The 23,371-nt window shown below is 45.3% G+C and overlaps 1 protein-coding gene across 1 annotated transcript in view; it reads left to right on the forward strand.

Annotated features, from left to right (window-relative positions):
* Window positions 1-1,537: 1,537 nt before the first annotated feature.
* The window catches only part of TRIM42 (tripartite motif containing 42), a 31,964-nt gene continuing 10,130 nt past the window's right edge, over window positions 1,538-23,371 (forward strand). Inside the window, exons 1-4 of the mRNA XM_007188041.1 lie at window positions 1,538-1,878; window positions 6,885-7,582; window positions 11,817-12,640; window positions 15,706-15,930. Of these exons, the coding sequence (XP_007188103.1) occupies window positions 1,538-1,878; window positions 6,885-7,582; window positions 11,817-12,640; window positions 15,706-15,930 (2,088 nt within the window). The remainder of the gene's footprint in view (window positions 1,879-6,884; window positions 7,583-11,816; window positions 12,641-15,705; window positions 15,931-23,371) is intronic.

Consider the following 23,371-nt stretch of genomic DNA (forward strand, 5'->3'; position numbering starts at 1 on the left):
ACAGAAAAGCCCTCGCGCAGCAATGAAGACCCAATGCAGCCAAAAATTCAAAAATTAATTAAAATAAATAAATTTTTTAAAATAGTGAATTATACCTTAATAAAAATTTTATTTTTCTTTTTAAAAAGAGGAAGTCTTGCACAGACCAATGATGAAAATAAATTCAGGAGTAAAACTCAAACCTCTGTGCCTAGAGAACAGATAGGAATATTGATAAAATTCTGTTTGAGAAAACATGTAGGGAAAAAGTGTCTGTCATACACCACTGCTGTCAGTATGAACTGTCATATTCATTTAAGTAAGCAATTTAGTAATTATAAATAAATACATAAATAAAGCACATAGCCTATGATCCAAAATTTTCATCTGTAGGAATCTAAAATCAAAGTGTGGCTGGAACAGTTAGCACCCAGTGAATGTTCTTTCTTATTATAAAGGTGATAATCATAGGGAGAGATAATATATTATGCAATAAATTCCTACAGCCAAATTCAGCTCCCACCTCTGATTCTTTTTGGAAAAAAATAAGACAGTGTTCATATCATATATATGGTATGATAATGAAATTTCTGCTCTTTCAATCTTTGCAAGCTGCATAAAGTGGAAAGCAAAATTCTCTCCTAAAATAGAAGGTCATTTCTAGAGATGCTGAGCATATACTAAAAGAAGAGATAAAGAGAATCATGTAGAGTTCCAGCCTCTTGATAAAAGGGGTACAGTGAGATAGGACTGGGGAAGAGGGAAGGGGTGTAGGAAACAGAGCTTGAGTCTCAGCCTAACCCCATGAGGCTGCAAAAAATGCCAAGAAATATTCTATGTCAGTTGACTATGCAGCAACTGACAAACTCAATCACTACTGACAGAAGTGCCTTAAAGAACCTATATCTGTTTTTCCTTTAATTCTTTCTCCAAATGGTGATTCCCTTTATATATGGCATTATTGTTTGGAAACACTGCACTTTGTTCATCAAATAAAGAGTTCTATCAATACAAAAAAAGCCCAAGGAGAGGAATATCATGTCAGTCTGTATTTTCCAAAGCATCATACCCAGGCTTTCAGCCCAGGAAGACATACCCTGAAGTCAACTTACCCAAGCTGCAGGAAAAGGACCAAGCAAAGAGAAATAGCTTCTGAAATCCACCCAGTAACCCAAAGTGTGATACTGGACAGGATGTTCTTTTCATTGACACTCCTCTGGAGCTGGTCCTCTGGAAGCAGGGAGTATCTGTCAGCCCACCTGCCACTAGCCCCCAGATCCCACCCTCCCTCCTATCCTGTATGGTGAGATATGGTGGGGAGACAGGGATTGTGACATAAGCAAAGGGCCTGGAGCTGATCTATGTAAATGCCAGCTCATGAGCTTCCTAGCAGGGACACCGCCCGTGAAGGCCTCACAACAGCCAACTTCTTGCAACCTCCAAGCTGACTGCCCCATCCGGGGGAGGAGGGACCACCTCCGCGGGAGAAGTGACAGCAGGAACCTGGTAGAGGAGGCACCAAGAGCTCCAGGGAGCGGGTGGCCATCATGTAGGCGCCATGGAGACCGCCATGTGTGTTTGCTCTCCATGTTGTACATGGCAGAGGTGTTGTCCCCGCTTATGCTCGTGTCTGTGCTGCAAGTTCCTCTTCACCTCGGAGCGGAACTGCACCTGCTTTCCCTGCCCTTACAAGGATGAGCGCGATTGCCAGTGCTGCCACTGCACCTGCTCCGAGAACCCCAACTGCCACTGGTGCTGCTGCTCCTGGGCCAATGACCCCGACTGTAAGTGCTGTTGCACAGCCAGCAGCAACCTCAAGTGCCACTACTACGAGAGCCGCTGCTGCCGCAACGCCACCATCACGTTCCGCAGGGGCCGCCTCCACAGCATACGTACCTCGTAAGTGCCGCGCGCCCGACGCGGGCCCCCGGGGCTCGGGAAAACTGGGGGGCCCCCTGCCAGCTGTGGGGACAGGGCAGGTCAGCAGCCCCGCCCCCAATTCCACCTCTTTATCTGAAAAAGCGAGGCCAAGGACTGGGAGCAATTAACTCTAGTTACAATATGTCTTGGTGCAAATATATTACATAGTCATTGTGCGGTGAGAGTTGGTAACTAGACATCGTGGTGATCATTTTGAAATGTATAGAAATAGCAACTCACTATGTTGTGTAACAGGAACTAACATAGTGTTGTAGGTCAATTACTCTTCAAAAACAAACTCGTAGGAAAAGATCAGATGTGTGATTACCAGAGGCAGGGGGTACGGGTGGGGCATTGGATGAGGGCAGCTTAAAGGTACAGACTTCCAGTTATGATAGATAGGTTACTAGGGATGTAATGTACAACAGGATATATATAGTGAACGCTGCTGTCATTTACATATGAAAGTTAAGAGAGTAAATCCTGAGTTCTTAGCCCAAGAAAATTTTTTTTAATTTTTTATTTTTTTCTGTTTCTTTAATTTTGTATCTGTACGAGTTGATGGATGTTCATTAAACTTACTATGATCATCACTGCATGGTATTTGTAAATCAAATCATTATGTTGTACACCTTAAACTTATACAGTGCTATATGTCAATTTTATCTCAATAAAACTGGAAGAAAAAAAGAGCTAAAAAATACTATAAAGTCTGTTTTGCACTTAATGTAACAGTAAAAACATATATTCAATGGTGCTATTATTTTAAATATTTTTGTGTTTCAAAATGTAGCAATAAAATCTACCTCAACTGCAAGAAAAAAAAACACTTTGTAGCAATTAAGTGTATGTGTCCTAAAGTCACTAATCAGTATAGACCTGAGTTCCAAATCCCAGCTGTGTGAGTAAACGCTGAGCTCTCCTGAACCCCACCACTCTCACCTCTACAAAATACTAATAGCTAATACTTAGTACATAAGGAACTTGCTGGGAACCACGTGCGTGACCCCAAGTAACCCCTACCTCATGCCCATTACACCAGTGAAGAAACTGAGCATTTGAGAGGTTGAGTGGCCCAAGATCACACAACTCATAAGATGCAGTCAGAATTTGAACCCAGAGTCTGTGTGCTTAAATTAAAACACTGTCCTGCAAAATGGAGAGTATGGTACCTGCAATGATTCAGGGTGTTAATATTGCTTTGAAATCTGTTATGTGATATAAAAATATAAATTGCTCTTCCTCCTCTGAACCCTTGATATCTGCAACACTCATTGGAAAAGCAGTAACTTCCACAGGCCGCTTTCCACCCTTATGGCCTGTGTAAGTACCCCAGGTGGCCATTAACTCCTGCCAGCCTTCTCTTTGTTCCTACCCAGAAGTCACGGCACTGAGGGTCTCAGTTTCTCACTTAGGGCATTAACCCTCTGTGTCAGGCACTGCATAGCCTCTTCCTGCCCTGACCAAGGCGGTTTCTTTATGCCACACATGAGGGGCGTCTGGAGTAGCAGAAGATGACAGCACTTGGAGAGGCGGAAAGATGAGAGGCAGGTTGGAAGCCTTTCAAGGCTGGAAAAACAATTCTGTGAGCAAAGATTCAGTGAATTCAGGGGAAGAATATGATCTCTCCCACAGTTCAGCACTTTGTAGCTGGTTAATAAAAGTTACTCTCAGCTCATGGACCTCACGTGGTGTTTGCATGAACAGAGAACCCAGGGGTTCTGGATGCAAGTGCAGAAGTTCTAAGGTGCAGAAAGTAACTCTCACACCCCTCTCTCCTCTCAGCTGCCCCATTTTCTGCACATCAGCAATGAAGAGTCACCAAGCCCATTTCAACAGGGAAGGATGACACTGGTGCTTTGGGGATGCTTAGACCAGTAGCTCCCAAACTTTGTTTTGCGTTAGAATCACCTAGGGATCTTTAAAAACTACTGATGCCCGGCCCCCACCCCCAGACATTCTGATTTCATTGGCTTCAGGTATGTCCTGGGCATCAGAATTTTTAAAAACTCTCCTGCCCCCAGGTGATGCTAAAGTGCAGAATGGCCTGGAGGGAACAAGAAGGGAAGCCAGGAGACTGGCCAGGTGACATACGGGAACCCAAGTACAAGGGGAATGGGCCTAAATTTGGGAGGAGGCTGCCGCCTTACAGAGGAGCAGAGGCCAGTTATCTCGACAAAAAGACAAGGCTGCTGGGCTTGGTGAGGGTTTTGGCATGGAATCATGACTGCTGAATGCCCAAGTCCAAGCCTGAGGCTTTCTGATGATGGTCAGAGATGCTATTGCAAGTGTCAGGGGGTTGGCGCTGGGTACACTGAGGCTTGTCTTCCACCTGGCCTCTCTCCTGGTGTCTGGACCACTGCCTCCCCTGTTCCCCATCACTGCTTCCTGCTCAGCATTTTCCTCATCCTGCCTCACTCTGATCTCATTCATCCCTCTTTGCCTTACTCATCTCTTTTTCTCACTTCCTTTTACACCTTCACCCCAACTCCCCGGGGCCATTAACACCTGTCTCTTCTCCCTGTTCTCTCTTTCTCTTTCCCCAGCACCCTCCCCTCTCCCTCCTTCTTTCTGATTTCTCATGCTGTCTCCCTTTATATTACTTACTGATTCTCATAGTCCCACCTTATCAAACTAGAGAAGTCCACCCAGCTATCATGTATACATCTGCCCTCCCCCTCCAGATGATCCCTTCAAAGCTGGAGCAGCAGAAAGCAGAGAGGCTGGGAAAGCAGAGAAGGAACAAAGCTGAGAACATTGAGTCTGGCAGGCTTGGACACCAGCATCCAAATCTCTAAAGGATGAGCTTTTCCAGGTGCCTGAGTCTCCGTAACGGGCACTGTCCCCATGGTGCCACTCCCTTCCAACATGTTTGAGTATCACCCTGGACTGCCTGGACTCTGAGACCTGGGTCCCTGGCCAAGGGAATGGGGAAGGATCCAGGGGCATATAGGGACTGCAAGAGGCAAAAGCAAAAGAGAAAACAGGCACAATGTCAAACTCAACCCCTAGACATTACTAATACAAACAGAGAAGAAGGGATAGGAATAGTCACAAAATCAGTATGGTTTTTTTTTAACATCTTTATTGGAGTATAATTGCTTTACAATGGTGTGTTAGTTTCTGCTGTATAACAAAGTGAATCAGCTATACATATACATATATCCCCATATCTCCTCCCTCTTGTGTCTCCCTCCCACCCTCCCTATCCCACCCCTCTAGGTGGTCACAAAGCACCAAGCTGATCTCCCTGTGCTATGCGGCTGCTTCCCACTAGCTAGCTATTTTACATTTGGTAGTGTATATATGTCCATGCCACTCTCTCACTTCGTCCCAGCTTACCCTTCCCCCTCCCCGTGTCCTCAAGTCCATTCTCTACATCTGCGTCTTTATTCCTGTCTTGCCCCTAGGTTCTTCAGAACCATTTTTTTTTTTAGATTCCATACATATGTTTTAGCATACGGTATTTGTTTTTCTCTTTCTGACTTACTTCACTCTGTATGACAGACTCTAGGTCCAAATAAGTATGTTTTATACCTCCATCCCCATGGCTAATTCATTTATTTTCATAAACTGCTTTTGCCCTGATTGTAGCTTCTTAGAACATGCACTTGAATTTTTACAAGTATGCACTTACTTCATCCATAGTTCTTACAGTATATGAAATCAGCCTCAGATATTAGACAAAGATTCAACACACACACACACACCGTACAAGTACATACTTTTCATAGACTTGACCACTGTTTTCCCCTGCTGTGGACATGAGCTGGCTGGGAACAGAGGGGAGTCATTATATAGTGGCCATTTATTGAATGCTTACTATGTCCAGGCAGTTAAGCACTTATCGTGGATTATCTCATGGAGACTTTAAAATCCTCATGAAGGAAGTATTGTGAGCTTTGATTTACTGAGGATGAGAGAGGTAAAGAAACTTATCTCAAAAGTGCAACTCTACAGCAGCTCATTTCACCATGTGCAACCTGCCCCTAGCACCTAGCCCCTTAAGTCATAGTTGAGGTCTGGTGGTCAGAACACACGGGCTTGGTTGGGGAACTAACCTCCTGGTGTCCTGGGAAGAACACTTTGCCCATCTTCTTCTATGTTCCATCTCACACACAATAATAATAAGGATGTCAGTGCCCTCTAGCCAAAACCCACCAAGAACACACCTGTAGTTGGAGGAGGCTGGATTTACTGGCCCAGTGCAAAAACTGAGAGATACACCATGAGAAAGTGTGAGGTGTCTCTGTAAGAAGGCATCACTAAGTTATTACAGGATTTAGGCTCATGTTAGGTGAGGACACAGGGGTAAATCTCCTATTGGGTATCTTAATAAATCTTGCCTAGAAGGTGGGAAGAACAGAGTTGAGCCTGATGCTGCAACTGGTGAAAAAGCAGCAGTCACTGTCCTTCACCAGGGCAGGGGATGTTTGATCATTTTTGTGGTTTGGACAATGTTCTTGCTTCTGTCTGAGTTCAAACATGAAGAAGCGGTCTTGTTTCTGTTTTGCTCCATCACAGTCCCAGAATGGCCTTGTCTGCTGTGGGTGTTCTGTGATATTATCCAGGGCCAACAGAACCCCAAGACCCAGGTGACAGGCCCCTCTGGACTGTTTTTCTCTTGCTCAAAAAATAACAAGCAGTTGTATAGCACTTACTGTGTTCCAGGGACTGCTCTAAGACCATGCAGGTATTCAATTCAATTTTAATTTTCTCAAGAAACTCTATCAGGTGAGTACTAATTTTATAACGAGGAGAGAGGCGGAGAGAGGTTAATTAACTTACCTGGCATCGCCCAGCTAAAGGATGGTGGAGGCGGGTTTAGAACCCAGGCACCATCCCTCCGATCCCGCCCCCCCCACCCCGGCACAGCCATGCCCCTCCCCATCACACCACGAGGCGGCTCAGTGACACCCCGGTTCCTTCCGAGGTGGAGAAACGGAGCTCTCCTCCTGAGGTCCCGTGTTTGCTTCCCCTCGCAGCTCCAAGACGGCCCTGCGCATCGGGAGCAGCGACACGCAGCTGGATGAGGTGAAGAAGATGCCCGCGAACAGCAGCCTGGTCAGCCACCTGTCGTGCCCCATCTGCAGCCGGCTGCGCCTGCACTCCTTCATGCTACCCTGCCACCACAGCCTGTGCGAGAAGTGCCTGCGGCAGCTGCAGAAGCACGCCGAGGTCACCGAGAACTTCTTCATCCTCATCTGCCCCGTGTGCGACCGCTCGCACTGCATGCCCTACAGCCACAAGATGCAGCTGCCCGAGAACTACCTGCGCGGACGCCTCACCAAGCGCTACATGCAGCAGCATGGCTACCTCAAGTGGCGCTTCGACCGCTCCAGCGGGCCTATCGTCTGCCAGGTCTGCCGCAGCCAGCGCATCGCCTACAAGCGCTGCATCACCTGCCGCCTCAACCTGTGCAACGAGTGCCTCAAGACCTTCCACTCGGAAGTGACCATGCAGGACCACGTGTTCGTGGACACCAGCACCGAGGACCAGGACGAGAAGATCTGCATCCACCACCCGTCCAGCCGCATCATTGAGTACTGCCGGAACGACGACGAGTTGCTCTGCAGCTTCTGCAAGACCGCCTTACACAATGGCCACGACACCATAAGCCTCATTGATGCCTGCTCCGAGAGGGGTGCCGCGCTCTTCAGCGCCATCGCCAAGTTCAAAGCAGGTCCTGGTCCCCTTTTCTCCCTCCACCACTCCTAGCTCCGGAAACTGATGGGGAAGGTGATTTGGGGGGATCTGTTTAGAGAGAGCCTTACCTCCACCTGGTGGGGCAGTCCAGGCCCTGGGAGACACTGAGCCAGGCTGCAAGTCAGTGGCCTGGAATCCACATCTGGCAACTACCGCCAGCCACTTAACCTCCCTGTGCCTTGGTTTTCTCATCTATAAAATGGGGATAATGGTGTTACCCAATGCAAGTTCTTGTGCCCGGCACACAGTGAGGCCAAACAAACTGACAATAGGTTGGAGTTTGGAGCAGAGAAAGATTTATTGCAGGGTCAGGCAAGGAGACAGGTGGCTCCTGCCCCCCAAAACTCCAAGCTCTTGGAGGGGTTTCAGCAAAGCACTTTTAAAAGCAAGGTGAGGGAGGGGTCAGGTTGGTTGCTGCAAGCTTCTTGGTGTCTGTATCCTTTGTTCTTGCAGCCGTCCACATAGGTCAGGTCACGATGTTCCTGCAAACCTCCAACAAGACAAATGTTATTCTCTGTTCTGCAACTTTTTATCTCTATGTGAATGGACTTTTAAAGATGAGAGCCTTGAGAATAGGCTATCTTGTATATTTCAGGCTATGGGCAACATTCTTTTACAAAAGGTGCAGAGCCTGCAGGACTAAGCACATGTTAACAAAGCACAAAGGTTAAAGCAAAAGGAACAGATCTAATACGATGTCAGATTTGTTCTTCCCTGAACAATTTGTTCTTCCCTCATTGGGTGGTTGTGAGGATTAAATGAGATACTCTAACTGAAGCATGCAAAAAAACGATCAACACATAATAAGTACATAAAGATTCTATAATCTTGGTTATAATTTTCATGACCTTGGGCCTCATTTCCTCCTTTGGAGAATGAAGAGCTTGATCCTGTAGTATCCTGAAGTTCTGTGAGCCTTTCTAAGGTGTTTTGTCCCTAAAGATGGATTTCTTCAGTATCTTCCCAATTTAAAGGGGAAAAGAATAAAGTCGATGCTGAGAGTTACCTCAGTTTTAAATTTCCCCTGAAGTTGCAAGCAGCACAGTAAATGAACTGGTAGCAAATACATAATAATGGGAAAGCCCAGAAATAGCCAGTAATGTTCTAGTCAACAGCTTGCTTTTCCTCTGCATGCCTGTTCATGGTTATTTTATGTTGGCTACATATAATACAGTTACAGTTTCTATAAGGGAAACTGACTCAGATTTTCATGATGGAACCCAGTACAGTGATATTTTACAGGGTTCAGCAAAGAGCCCAATCATTTCTGGGTGTATATCCACCAGGTTAGACATGAGGATCTCAGGGATCCTTTTAGGCTCTTTGCCCCTGGGAATAGCTTCCTTGAACAGAGACCTACTTTACCGGGGCCTTTTAGAAGACTTACGTCTAATCCTCTCCATAATCCTACAGTACAGGCACTAAAATTCCCCCCCCCCCACCCCAGGATAGACAACTGGGATTCCAAGAAGGAATTGGCACAAGCCCCCTAGTAAATGGCAGAGCCGGTCTCTGACTCCAAAGCCCATGTTAATTCCACAACATTCATTTGACAATGTATTCTGCTAAACAGTGACCAGAATCTAAAGATAAAGAGATTGAAAAACAATGGGAACCACCACCACACCTGTGGTTTGTTTCCCTACGTGGTGGCCTAGGGTCAAGTGACCAGCGTGCTTCAGATCAACCCAGCCTCTCCCCTGTCAGAAATTTCAGCGTCCATACAAACAGATCTGAACAGATTGACAAGGGGGCAGCTTTCCTCTGAGCTGCACAGGAAGGTCCCATTGGACATAGAAGTGGGTCAGAGACAGACTTTGCTAAATATGTCCCCCAGGACCTCTCACCAGCATGAATATTTCTGGAATACCTTGATTTCTCAATTGCTCCATGCCTAGAAACATTGTTTGTCAATTGACACTTATTCAATTTGGGAACAACACCAGGGAAGCCCCTATATTAAAGAAAGCCTACAGGAGCCGTGTTGCCAGGCCAATGGAAGCCCTCATTGGTTCCTAGAGGGTTTTCTTAAGGCAGGACCCATGGCCTGAGCTTGGCTGGTTTCTTTTTTAAGTAGCCCAGGTGATTCTGGTGTCACAGAGGACTGAGAAGGGCAACCGGAGCAATTAAGAACATAGGCTCTGGAGTTAGACAGATAGAATTAGGGACAGGCCCTGGGTCCTTCTAGTTACTTGCTGTGTGACACTGGGCAGTCATTTAACCTCTCTGAGCCTTAGTGTCCTCATCTATAAATGGAAACAACATCTTCCTCTTATGAAGTTATATGTAATGTATGATAATATATAGATATGATCCATATGTGTGATACATGATAATGTATGGATTGGATCTATATAAATGTTTAATAAATAGTAGCTAGTTTTAAATATAGTGCCTGAAAGAGACCTTGCTTTGACTTTGTTCTAAGACCAGCTCTTGCAAAGCTGCCTTATTTGTAAGGGGCATCTGGGGGGGGAGTAGTGCTTCTGGTCTCCTCTCTCTTTTCTCTTCTCCTGGTGCTCCCTCTTCCCCCTCATCTAAGACATTTTTATCCTACCTCTCCAGACTCAGCTCTAAGAAGCCTAACTAATCCCTAATAAAGCAAGGAATTTCCTATTCAGATTTCTTTTAACAGTGAGTAACTATTGAAGAGTCAAAGGAATTAATGCGCAAAGTGGAATTTCAGGGGCCCTAAGTCACAGCAGGGCTTGCACGTGGAGAGGGCAGGGAGCATTTCTCAGCACCACTGCAATCACATCTTGATAGTCTCCTGTTCAGCCCCCATCTGTATTGCCTCTCCATCCCTTCTGGGCCAGTGTGAGGGAGGAGGTGAGCAGAGGAAATGGGGGCTTCAGAAAGTAGGCCAGAGAGCAACACTGCTGACCTTCACCCCAAAGATGTTAGAAAACAGGACAGAATGGCTTTCACTCAACAAACACCATTCTAGCACCTCTACACATCCTAGTCACAGTGGTAACTGAGACAGCTGTTGTCCTGTTCTCATGGTCTGCCAGAACCCGAGGGTTTCTCTTACTGTAATGCACATCTCTGTGCCACCACCCACAGAGATCCAACTTACTGTGGACCCAGGGCTATGTTAAGAAACATGACTTGGTCACTCCCACTGCTGAGTAAAATTTGGAGAGGATTATAGCCCATCAAATCACTGCAGAGTCAGCCTTTCATGGGGAGGACCTTACCTCTAGAATAGGCTACAGAAGGTTGACACGTCTTGAAATCACTGCCTAATGCCTAAGACCCTATAAAGATCCTATAAATCACTGCGTAATGCCTGAGACCCTATAAATGGCAACTGTGAAGTTGCCATTGCACAGACAGAGGTGGGCCACATGCTCATCCTGCCCCAGCATCCTCCACACTGCAGTGTCGTTGGGCTTATGCGTGCCTGGAACACCAGTGGCCTCTCACACTCATATCTGTATCCCTAGAGCCTAGAAAAGCATGTGACATGGAACAGGTGTCACATGTTTGTTGAATGACTGAGTGAACTTAAAATCCAAATGCCATGTGAGAGGCGGCAGGATAAACTCGGTTTTCCTTGAAGTGTAACAGCAGATGCTTTCTGGAAAGGAAGTGGGGAGTAAGCAAGAGAGGGAGCCCAGCTGAACCCAAGGGAGTCAAAAAGTCCCCAGCAGAGAAAAAGAACATGTCAAAGAGCAGCCACAGTGAAGGGGAACTTGGCTGATCTGCCACCATTGTCTAGGGCTGGGTTTTGGTGAACGAGGCAAGGCAGTATTTAGAAGTAGTCATCAGAAATTTAGTTCTTTCTCCCACCCCTGCAAAAGCTTAAGCTTTCACACAGGGAAAATCCATCACTTTGTGACATCGTCTCTTCTCAAGTCCAACTTGCTGACAAGTGAAGTCTGGTGAAAACTAATATCAAAGGTGGCCTTGAACTCCCAACTTTAGACCCAAGGCTGCAGGGATTACTAGATAGAAGTATGCCAGGGAAGGATGGCTGTCATACCCAAGGGAAGTACTACACAAGGAGAAAGAGAGGGGTGTATGGAGAGAGGCAACATTCATTTTATAAACCTATGCTAGCATCTTTCAGCCCAGCAATAAGTGGTTTCCCTCCCTTTCCACCCACATCTTTGGAGCCCAAGTTAGTTTGCCCCAGTTTGCCACTGGCTTTGACATCTGGGGAAAGGAAAAATTTAACTGAAGTAACTCACTTGGTTGTTTTGCAGTCCGATATGAAATTGATAATGACCTCATGGAATTCAACATTTTAAAAAATAGCTTTAAAGCTGACAAGGAGGTAAGGCGAAAAGAGATCAGAAATGGATTCCTCAAGCTGCGCAGCATTCTCCAGGAGAAAGAGAAAACCATCATGGAGCAGATAGAGAACCTGGAAGTGTCCAGGCAGAAGGAGATTGAAAAATATGTGTACGTCACCACCATGAAAGTGAACGAAATGGATGGCCTGATCGCCTACTCCAAGGAAGCACTGAAGGAGACAGGCCAAGTGGCGTTTCTGCAGTCGGCCAAGATTCTGGTGGACCAGATCGAGGACGGCATCCAGAGCACCTACAGGCCAGACCCACAGCTCCGGCTGCACTCCTTGAACTGCATGCCCTTGGACTTTGCTGAGCTCTCCAGTGCCATCCATGAACTCTTCCCCACAGGACCCAAGAAGGTGTGTTCCTCAGGGGACTCCCTGCCATTGCCCTATCCCCTGCACTCAGAAACGATGGTTGCCAGGAAGGTCACTTTCAGCACCCACAGCTTCGGCAACCAGCAGATATACCAGCGAAGCTCCTCCTTATTGTCCTTTAAGGCCCCTGGCTGTGAGAAGACCAAGATGGGTCTGGAGGCCCATGGGCGAGCCCAGTCAGCTGCACCTGCCAAGCCCACAGACGGCCTCTACACCTACTGGAGTGCAGGGGTAGAAAACCAACCTGTGCAGAACAGCAGCAGCTTCCACAACTGGTACTCGTTCAATGAGTCTTCCCTGAAGACTCCAGGCCCAATTGTTATCTACCAGACTCTGGTGTATCCGAGAGCTGCCAAGGTAAGAAAGGCTCTGGGCCCTGTAGGGAAGATAGGAGGGTGTGGGCTATGGAATGGAGGGGGGCAGTCAGGAAAGGTTGCACTTACTTGTTTGACCTCTAGGGTCTGGTCACTCAAATCTGTTCCTCTAGACTCTTTGTGGTCAGTCCATTCAAAGGGGATAAGTTCCCGAAATCTTAAGTAGCCCAAGATTGTTTTAAACCAAACAATGTATTTAACTCATAGCCAGAAGCACATCTGAAAGCCCCAACTCCACTTCAAAGGCAGCTTCTCTATTGAAAGAGAACACAATTTGGGAAACAAAGTAATTTGCAGAGACTTCTTGGAGAGGGTAATATTTCCCAGAGGAAAACCTGTAGCAGTAGAGGGAGCACAGAAATTGGAATTAGAAAAGCAGGCTCCGTTGTCTATCAGCTGTGATTCCTCTAAACTGCTACTTCTTCTAAAGAAAATATCCAGACTCTTCATGATTTGGAAAGATTCGAAGGATAATCCCCAATGGAATTCCAATTCTTATCTCCCGAGATTCAGCTTTTTGGGGAAGTGGGGGGGGGGTGGCATTGGAGGTGTGTGGATGTCTCACAGACCTTTACAGCTGCCATCACCCAGCTTCAGGGGACATGACTCTTCTTTGACCTTCTAGGTCTAACATGAACAAATGGTGCATCTCTTAACATGCCTTTCAAATCCAGCTGAACCTAAATTGAATTGTTTATAGAATGTTTTATTAAAGTCCAGGGAGGAAAAAAGATATTCTATCAGAGCATATCTTGCCTCCTCTTGGGGTCCTACAGGGATATCTCCCAAGCCAACCCACTGCCTGCTTCCATGTGGCAGAGCCCATCTTTTGTCTCCATGATCTGAGAACACTCACAAAGACTTTTAGCATCCTTGAATCCTAAACTAGTGGTTCTCAAACATTAATATGCACCTGGGGATCTTGTTAAAATGCAGATTCTGCTTCAGTGGGTCTCAGTGGGGCCTGAGATTCTACGCTTCTAACAAACTTCCAGATGTTGGCATTGCTGCTGGTCTGCAGACCACAATTTAGTATCAAGGGTCTAAAAACAAGAAAATGAAAGCCAGACACTGACCAAGCCTTACTTTTCTATTTTCCTGAGACATTATAATCTATGTTTTGGCATTTATAATTGACCCCGAGAATGACCTTATGTTGCAAGGTAGAACATATAGAACATATCCTCCCATGGGCTGTCAGACACAACAAAAGTATCTCTGCCCTTCACATAGCAGATGCCCGCAATGGAGCAGCTGAACCTATATTTCCAAATGATCTTAGATCAGCAAAACCTGCAGTGTATGTGATATTATATCAGGGATGGCATTAGGTCTCATCTCATGCAACTCAGACCCCTTGGGAGGTGGGCAGGATCTTGCTCTGGAGGGGAAGGACTGGTGATACCTGCTCTATACTTGGGCTCGGAGAACAGTCACCCTATGCCACCTATAAATGGTCCCTTGATGAGCTCAAGAAAGGGCCCTACACAGAAAAAATCCAGTCAAGTTATTGACTCTCAAGATAGGACACCTAAACCTACTGCCAAACAGTGGTATTTGATGTAAAAATATCATTGATCCTTATTTCAGGATCATGGGATGTAATTCACACAGGAATCATAGTGCTCAGTAATGCAGGAGATGAAATCTGTGTTGGCATCTCTCTCAGGTGATGGCTGACTAACAGTGCTCTTTTGGCATGGGAAATATTCTTTAAGTTAGCCTTATACTTGTCACTCTGTACCTTAAAAATCCTAAAGAGTTTTTTCATAAAAACTCAACTTTATTTCTAGAACTCGTTCCCAAGGAAGTGATTAAAAATTCAATGAAGATTCATGCCCCAAAGTGTTCAATGCATCATTATTTATTAGAGTGTAAAATTAGAAACAACCTAAATGTTCAGCTATAGAAGGAGTAAATCACTTATAGGGCAGTTATTAAAATGGTGCTTTGCTGAATTTTTAATGATATAGGGACATACATAAAATGTAATAAGTTAAAGAAAGCAGGAATCAGAGCAGTATAATCCAAATTATATATATTTGTGTGCTTGTGTATATTCCAAAATTGGAAAGAAATATAGTGAATTATTAACTGAATTGTGGGATTAAAAGAGATGTTTATTTTCTTTCTTTCCTTATAATTTTTCTGTATTTTCCAGGTATGTATTTTAAATGAGTATGGTTTGATAATCAGAAAAGATAAGTTAATTTTTATTAACAAGTCATGTAAATGTACAGTTTTAAAAGTGTAAATTCATTAAAAAATTATAAATTAATTATACAAATTCATACAAATTTTAAAATGTATATACTTATGAGTAATTATAAATTAACTTTATACACAATAACATTTAAATTTATTAAAATTTAAATAAAGCATGCAATATCTGTTTAAAAATGCAATTATTATAAAATATTTATATGCCAGGCACAATCTGCTAATTGACACTTGTTAATATACCTCTTCCCAAGAGTTGACATTTTATACTTTGAGTGTGAACATATCTTCTCCATGACTTGGATAAGTCACTTCACCTCTTTGGGACTCTACTTCCTTGTGTATGAAATAGAGAGTTGAAATAGATACACTGTTCAACTTTAGTAGTCTGTGGTTCCGTTGGAATTGCTGAACGTAAGCCTTCTGAGCCTCCACTGTAAAATGGGATAATGAAATCTCCCTCCTAGGGAACTGTGAGGACTAAATGAGGTAGGCAATGTCTGACACAGAATCTGATGCATAATATGTGTTCAATAAATGGTAGCCACTTTGGTCAGTGGTGTCAGGAGGACAAGGTCACCTCCACATTGACAGGAACAGAAGCCAGAGGAGCATTCTTCTGTTCTTGAAACGCATTGCAAGCCTCACATCGGATTCATCACGAAGCCTTTCAGGACTGTTGCACAAGGTCTCATTCAAAGTCTTCAGCAGCTAGAGGGGATGGGTCAGCTTAAACTCACCCCAGAGAGTCCACAACACAGATCTTCATGGGAAAGAAAGCTGAATGGCGTGTGCTAGTACCCCACTGACATGTTCATTTCTTCCTAGGTTTACTGGACGTGCCCAACAGAAGACGTGGACTCTTTTGAGATGGAATTCTACGAACTCATTAATTCCCCTCCTAACAATGTGCGGACAGAGCTCTGTGGACAAATTCGGGACATAATGCAGCAGAACCTGGAGCTGCACAACCTGACCCCCAACACCGAGTATCTGTTTAAAGTGAGAGCCATCAACGATAACGGTCCTGGGCAGTGGAGTGACATCTGCAAGGTACCGTGTACTTTATTTCTCAGACGGGTGTTCTTCATCCACTCTGGATGCAGCTCTGTTAGGATTGATTGTGAGGTCATATGGAACCCACCATATGACCTCTCCCTCTACTCCCAGAAAACTCATTAACTCAAGGGCACAGAGAGGGCCCCTGGCCTCAACCAACTTTGCAAATGAGAATCGTCAGTTCGCTTTGATTCAGAAAACATTTGTGCCAGGTATCGTGTTAGGATGTAGAGGTTCCGAGGAAAATAAGACGTAATTCTTGCCTTCAAGGAGCTCAGGGTCTAGTAAACAAATAATTGTGGTGTGAGAAGGACAAAAAAAGAGTTAAGTATTAGCCTCAGTGGTGAATCAAAGCAAGGATAGGGTATCAGATTTAAGCAATATAAATTAAACTTATAATTAATATAAATTTAATTATAAATTTAAATTTATAATTTATAATTATACACATGCAGTGAATAAATTTTTAGTGTTAGTATATCACATGCAATGAATAAATTTTTATTGTTAGTATGTCTCATGCAGTATTTAGGATATACTTATAATACCAAAAAAATGTATTTGTTGTTTATCTGAAAGTTAAGGAATAGCCAGTGACTAAGCCAGGATGGACTCCAAATAAAGAAAGGGACAAGATTATTCCTATCTTTTTTGTGACACAAGGTTGATTCTTCTTTACATCCCCAGGGGAAATACATTCATGGGTATAATTTTATTGATATTCAAAGGAGAAAGGGAAGAAAAATATCAAGACTGCCTAGAGCTATCTTACTGTACAGCCATGATGGTGTTCTTAGGAATCAGACTAGATTAAGTCTTAATCAGAGATTCTTTAGAAGTAAAGAGAATAAGTCCATTCATTTCGGCTATTGAAAAGCCGAGAGAGAGGAGAGTCTCATGAGACCACTTCCAGCCAGGACATACATCTGATACCCAAAAAAACTGGAAAGTCATTAGTTTCTCTCAATCTCTCAATCAGTATCTCTCTCTCTACTCCCTCCCTCTTTCTCTCCCACACCCCCTCCTTCCATCTCTGCTTCTCTCTAAATCTACAACATTTTCAGCTAGCCCATCGTTTCTCCTCCCCTAAATTCAGCTTGCGTGTGGTTTTGGAGGTTCCTGGCCCATGCTCTGTGCGACCAACACAATCTGACCAGCTTCACGCCCTCGGGCTCTGGTCACATGTTGGTAGAAGAGAATCTGATTGGTTGCTACCTCTGGTGATAAAGGGAAGCAGGAGGTAGGGTGGGGCAGGATTATGCTCTTGGTCATTATACCAGAAGCAAGTCTCCTGGAGGGGGGCGGAGGGGGCTCTCTACCCCATCCCCATGCTCTGCTTCTGGAGCCCGGCACCCATGTGCATCCCCTCCCCCTCCACGGAGGTCAGACAACTCACACGGGAAGGACGTGGGATGAGAAAGTCGCCTGGCTGCTCCTCCTGTTAAATCCCAGCCAGGTACCCTGTCCATCAGGTGCCCCATAGCCCAATTCTTGTTGATACTCTTCTCTCCAGAGCACAGAGCACCCACAGTTGCTACCATGTTTCACAGCAGGTCCTTTTGACTATGGATTTTTCCTTCAATCTAATTCCATCTGCTTTCTCATTTTTTTAAAATTCCTCATGAAGGGCGCACTCAGTGCTGTTACTAATTCTTTTTTACATGTATCTTAAGTCATTTTTAGATGCTAGGGACAAGGACGGGAGGTGGAGAGATGGAAGTGTGTCAGCCTTTCTCAGGTAGATATTTTGTCATCCCTCTTAAACTTTGAACCCCTTGAAAACAAAATTCACGTCTAATTCATCTTCCCTTCTGCCACAATGCTTTACCAGCACTGTGCACATAGCTTAATGGTTCTTAATGGTTATTGAATGAATATATGAGTGAAAATGTGACCAAACAAATGAATCTATGAACGAACATCTAAATAAATAAAATTAATAATTACAAAGTACCGGGCTTCCCTGGTGGCGCAGTGGTTGAGAATCTGCCTGCCAGTGCAGGGGACACGGGTTCGAGCCCTGGTCTGGGAGGATCCCACATGCCGCGGAGCAACTGGGCCCGTGAGCCACAACTACTGAGCCTGCGCGTCTGGAGCCTCTGCTCCGCAACAAGAGAGGCCGTGGTAATGAGAGGCCCGCGCACCGCGATGAAGAGTGGCCCCCACTTGCCGCAACTAGAGAAAGCCCTCGCACAGAAACGAAGACCCAACACAGCCATAAATAAATAAATAAATAAATCCAAAAAAAGTTAAAAAAAAAATTAGCTAATAATTACAAAGTACCATAAGATGCCTGAGAGCTGTTAAGTGTTTTTTACCATCAATCAAGAAATAACAATCCCCCTGAAATTGTGTTTGTGTGATGAATTTGTGCTCCCTATAAGGGAAGGAAACTCATTCCAGTTTCTTTGCTTTTTAACACAATTTCTTAATGAGCAGAGCACTAACTAATGAGGTTTTCTGGAAGCTTCATTTTTATCTGACTCACAGAGCTGCAATATAGATTTTTCCTTCAGAAGTAATTCTTCCTCCCTCTTTGTGATTATATTAGCATTCCAGGGGAAACTTGGCTTTCCTTCACATTTGTCATGATTTGCATAAGTAAAGGCTTCAATAGCAAATGAAAAGAAGATGGTGTGTTTGAATGACATTTATAAAGCTTCATAAAAGTAATGACTTTAGCTCCTTCCTATAAAATCGAAATATTTTTCCTTCAGCATCAGTTCTATGCAGGTATTCCTGAAAGGTTTCATTTAAAATGCTGTTACAAGGCAGCAGAATCATTTCTTATCCAAAATGCAGTATTTCCACCATACATCCTTTTGTAAAGGAAGTGAAATAACACCTTTTATATTTGATTTTCATAGTCTGTGGCTTGATTTTTTTAAGGGATTTTATATGAAGTCTAATAGACAAAGCATGAAAATTAAATTTAATGCTTTTTAAAGGTCTCATTTATTGAAGGCTGACTCTGTGTCAGACACTGTATATTCATTATCACTGATCATCCCGACTGCTCAGAAGGCAGGGAGTTATTGCCTCCATTTTACAGATGAGGGAACTGAGGCTCAGAGAGGAAAAGAGTCTGGCCTCGTGTAACTTGAAGGAGTTGAGTGGGAACCTAGGCCTCATCCAAGGCAGGAGCTATTCATCCCCTGTACCATAATCAGATAATCAGATGCAGCAAAGTCTAGGCAGAGTGGGCTCAGCCTTAGGGACCTGGCACCACACTCTGGGAGAATGTTGTCAGAGCAACAGCCGTGAGAGCGGCACTTTTATTTTTCTTGCGAGGCAAGATCATGCATTGGGAAGATCGTTGGACTTGGGCGGGTGTACCTGGGTCCAAGCCCCAAGTCTGCTAGGCGGCAAGCTCAGCGAGGACGGGCATCGTGCTGGCCTTACTCACATCTCTTGGCTCCCAGTCCCCAGCTAAGAGCTTCTAACGCCCCAGCACCTTCTTGATATTTTTTGAAGGAATGGAGACATGTGTTTTTAGGCAAATCACATACCCTGTGACCTCAGTTCCTCCTCCTGCTTTTCATCTATACCTCAGTGTACCTGATGACGACGGACCCCATTTTTTTTTAATTTATTTATTTATTTATTTTTGGCTGTGTTGGGTCTTCGTTTCTGTGCGAGGGCTTTCTCTAGTTGCGGCAAGCGGGGGCCACTCTTCATCGCAGTGCACGGGCCTGTTACTATCACGGCCTCTCGTTGCGGAGCACAGGCTCCAGACGCGCAGGCTTAGTAGTTGTGGCTCACAGGCCTAGTTGCTCCGCAGCATGTGGGATCTTCCCAGACCAGGGCTCGAACCCGTGTCCCCTGCATTGGCAGGCAGACTCTCAACCACTGCACCACCAGGGAAGCCCACAGCCCCCATTTTTGAAAATAGCTTCCTCACCTGGATGTCTCCCTCTGACTGCAAATCTCCGCTAACTTCCAGGAAGTCTTCCTATGAAATATCTAACTTTCCACATGCTCACTGGTTTCCTGTTGCTGCTGTAACAAATTAGTAGCTTGCACAATACAATTTTACCTATTAACTTACAATTCCGGAGATCAGAAATCTAAGGTGTGAGCAGGGCTGTGTGCTTCCCAGAGGCTCTAGGGGAAAGTTCATTTCCTTGCCTTTTCCAGCTTCATGCAGCTGCCCACATTCCTTGGCTCATGGCCTCTCTTTCCATATCCAAAGCCAATAACGTTAGGCTGAGTCCTTCTCACACCATCATCTCTCTGGTTCGATTTTGCCTCCTCTTCGACTTTGAAGGACTCTTGGGATCATATTGGATCCACCTGATGTTTCAGGGTAATCTCCCTATCTTCAAGCCAGCTGACTAGCAACCTTAATCCCCCTTTGCCATGTAACATAAAATGTTCACCGGTTCCTGGAATTAGGACATGGACTTGGGGGGGACCATTATTCTGCCTACCACAATCTGATGTAAACCAGATGTCCCAGGTTACATCAGACTTGGAGGTAAATATTCAGGCCCCAGAATAGTCACAAACTGGTACTGTTCTGGGTCTTTCCCTATAGCTCTTCAGGAAAGGCACCCACCCTTCCCCCCACCCATCCTCTCAAATTCCTTCTCAGTCTATACTGGGTCCCACCCCCCAGCAGTGCCTCACGTGTGCTCAGGAAGTGGTCCTGCCAGATAAACTGAGCATATGCAGTACTGCTTCCTACCTGCTCAGGCTGCACTCAGGCTGGAACTCCAGCCACAGAGCAGGGCTGCTTGGCCTTCCTGGGCATCTTGCCGCGGTTTCATGAAATTTTGCGCTGGTTTTTCTTCTGTCCCTACTGCAGACACTCTGCCTTAGGCTGAGACACACATCTTCAGGGGTTGGGGTTAGAGGAATGTGAGTGACCAACACTAGTCCACATTTGGAATAACTACCCCAAAACTACCTGCTCACCCACCCACGTACTCACAGTGACTCCATGCCCTGAAATGAAATCAAAGTGGTTTGCATTCATCTCCTTAGAATTCATTCTTTTCCAAAGGGCCCCTTGATCCTTCACGTAAATAGAACCCTATTGGTCCCTCCCTACTTGCCCTGCCAATAGGTTAGAACCCTGGAATGACTATAATTTAGGCTCAAGCTGGACCTATCATTTTTAACCTCATACACAGAAGGTTGAATTAGTCAGACACCTCAATTCATGGTCCTTTACCAGTACTGGTGCATGCAAGGCCCTTTTCTTGTTTATGTATTTGTTTCCTTTTGTGATCCTCCCTAGATATCCATTCTAATATGTTTTATGTGCATCTTGTTGCTTTTATGTGTTCTTACATGGCGTGTATTGTTTTGAATGTGTTATTAATTTGCACAAATACTAGTATTGTTACATAACTTACTGTGTCTTACCGTTTTCCCCTGAACACTGTGTTTTTAATGATCCATCCATGTCGCTGGGCACATTTAGTCCCTAACTCCTAATGCTGCCTCATCCTTTACAGTGTGCATTTGTTCACCACGTTTTACCTGTCTATTCAGCCAGGATGGACACCCAGGTGACCTCCAATAATGCTGCAGTAAACAGCCTCATTCATGACATTTTGTGGGTGGGATGGGGACGTGGGACTTTCTCTGAGACATTGTATTAGTTTGCTAGGGCTGCCACATCAAAATGCTACAGACTCAGTAGCTTAAACAACAGAAATGTATTTTCTCACAGTTCTGGAGGCCAGGAGTCTAAGGTCAAGGTTTTGGTGGGTCTGCTTTCTTCTGAGGCTTCTCCCCTTGGCTTGCAGACATCTGCCTTCTCCCTGTGCATTCACAGGGCCCTTTCTCGTGTGAGTGCACCTCTGGTGTGTCTCTGTGTGTCCAAACTTCCTCTTCTTATAAGGACAACGGTCAGATTGGGTTAGAACCCTCCATAATGACCTCATTTTAACTTAATCACCTGTTTAAAGGCCCTATCTCTAAATAAGTCACATTCTGAAGTACTGGGAATAGGACTTCAACACATGAATTTTGGGAGGACACAATTCAGCTCTTATCAGACATACGCCATGAGTGAAATTGCTGGAGGGTAGAGTGTGTGCATACTTGATTGGACTGCATGCATGTACACTTCCATAAGGAATGAATGAGGACCCCATATCTTAAGCCCCACCTACATTGGACATGATCCAGCTTTTACTATTTTGCTAGCCCAATAGGTATAAAGTGCTATCTCCTTATTGTTTAAAATTTCATTTCATATGGTTGTTTTCAGGATTTCACCTTCTGTAAATAGCCTGCTAAATATCCTTTGCCCATTTTCCTATTGCATTTTTCTTTTCCTAGGTGATTTGCAGTATGACCTTATATAGTCTAGATAATGGTTTTAGACATTGCTAATATCTTCTCCATTCTGACATTTGTCTATAACTTTGTTCATTGTGTATGTCATGAAACAGCAGAAATCTTCAATTTTGATGTGATCAAATTCATCGATTTTTTTTTCATGGTTTGACCTTTTGAAGTTTTGTTTTAAAAATCCTTAAAATGGAGAATTTCTGAAGATGGCGGAAGAGTAAGATGTGGAGATCACCTTCCCACAAATACATCAGAAATACATCTACCTGTGGAACAACTCCTACAGAACACCTACTGAACACTGGCAGAAGACCTCAGACCTCCCAAAAGGCAAGAAACTCCCCACGTACCTGGGTAGGGCAAAAAAGAAAAAAGAAAAAACAGAGACAAAGAATGGGGATGGGACCTGCACCAGTGGGAGGGTGCTGTGAAGGAGGAAAGGTTTCCACACACTAGGAAGCCCCTTCATGGGCAGAGACTGCGGGTGGCGGAGGGGGAAGCTTCGGAGCCACGGAGGAGAGCGCAGCCACAGGGGTGCAGAGGGCAAAGCGGAGAGATTCCCACACAGAGGAAGGGTGCCAACCAGCACTCACCAGCCCGAGCGGCTCGTCTGCTCCCCTGCCGGGACGGGCGGGGGCTGGGAGCTGAGTCTCGGGCTTCGGTCGGATCGCAGGGAGAGGACTGGGGTTGGCGGCGTGAACACAGCCTGAAGGGGTTAGTGCACTACAGCTAGCTGGGAGGGAGTCCGGGAAAAAGTCTGGAGCTGCCGAGGAGGCAAGAGACTTTTTCTTGCCTCTTTGTTTCCCGGGGCGCGAGGAGAGGGGATTCAGAGCGCCGCCTAAACGAGCTCCAGAGACGGGCGCGAGCTGCGGCTAACAGCGCGGACCCCAGAGACAGGCAGGAGCCGCGGTTATCAGCGCAGACCCCAGAGACGGGCATGAGATGCTAAGGCTGCTGCTGCCACCACCAAGAAGCCTGTGTGCGAGCACAGGTCACTCTCCACACCGCCCCTCCCGGGAGCCGGTGCAGCCCGCCACTGCCAGCGTCCCGTGATCCAGGGACAACTTCCCCGGGAGAACACACGGCGTGCCTCAGGCTGGTGCAACGTCACGGTGGCCTCTGCTGCTGC

The sequence above is a fragment of the Balaenoptera acutorostrata genome, chromosome 4 (assembly GCF_949987535.1).
Source record: "Balaenoptera acutorostrata chromosome 4, mBalAcu1.1, whole genome shotgun sequence".
NCBI lineage: Eukaryota > Metazoa > Chordata > Mammalia > Artiodactyla > Balaenopteridae > Balaenoptera > Balaenoptera acutorostrata.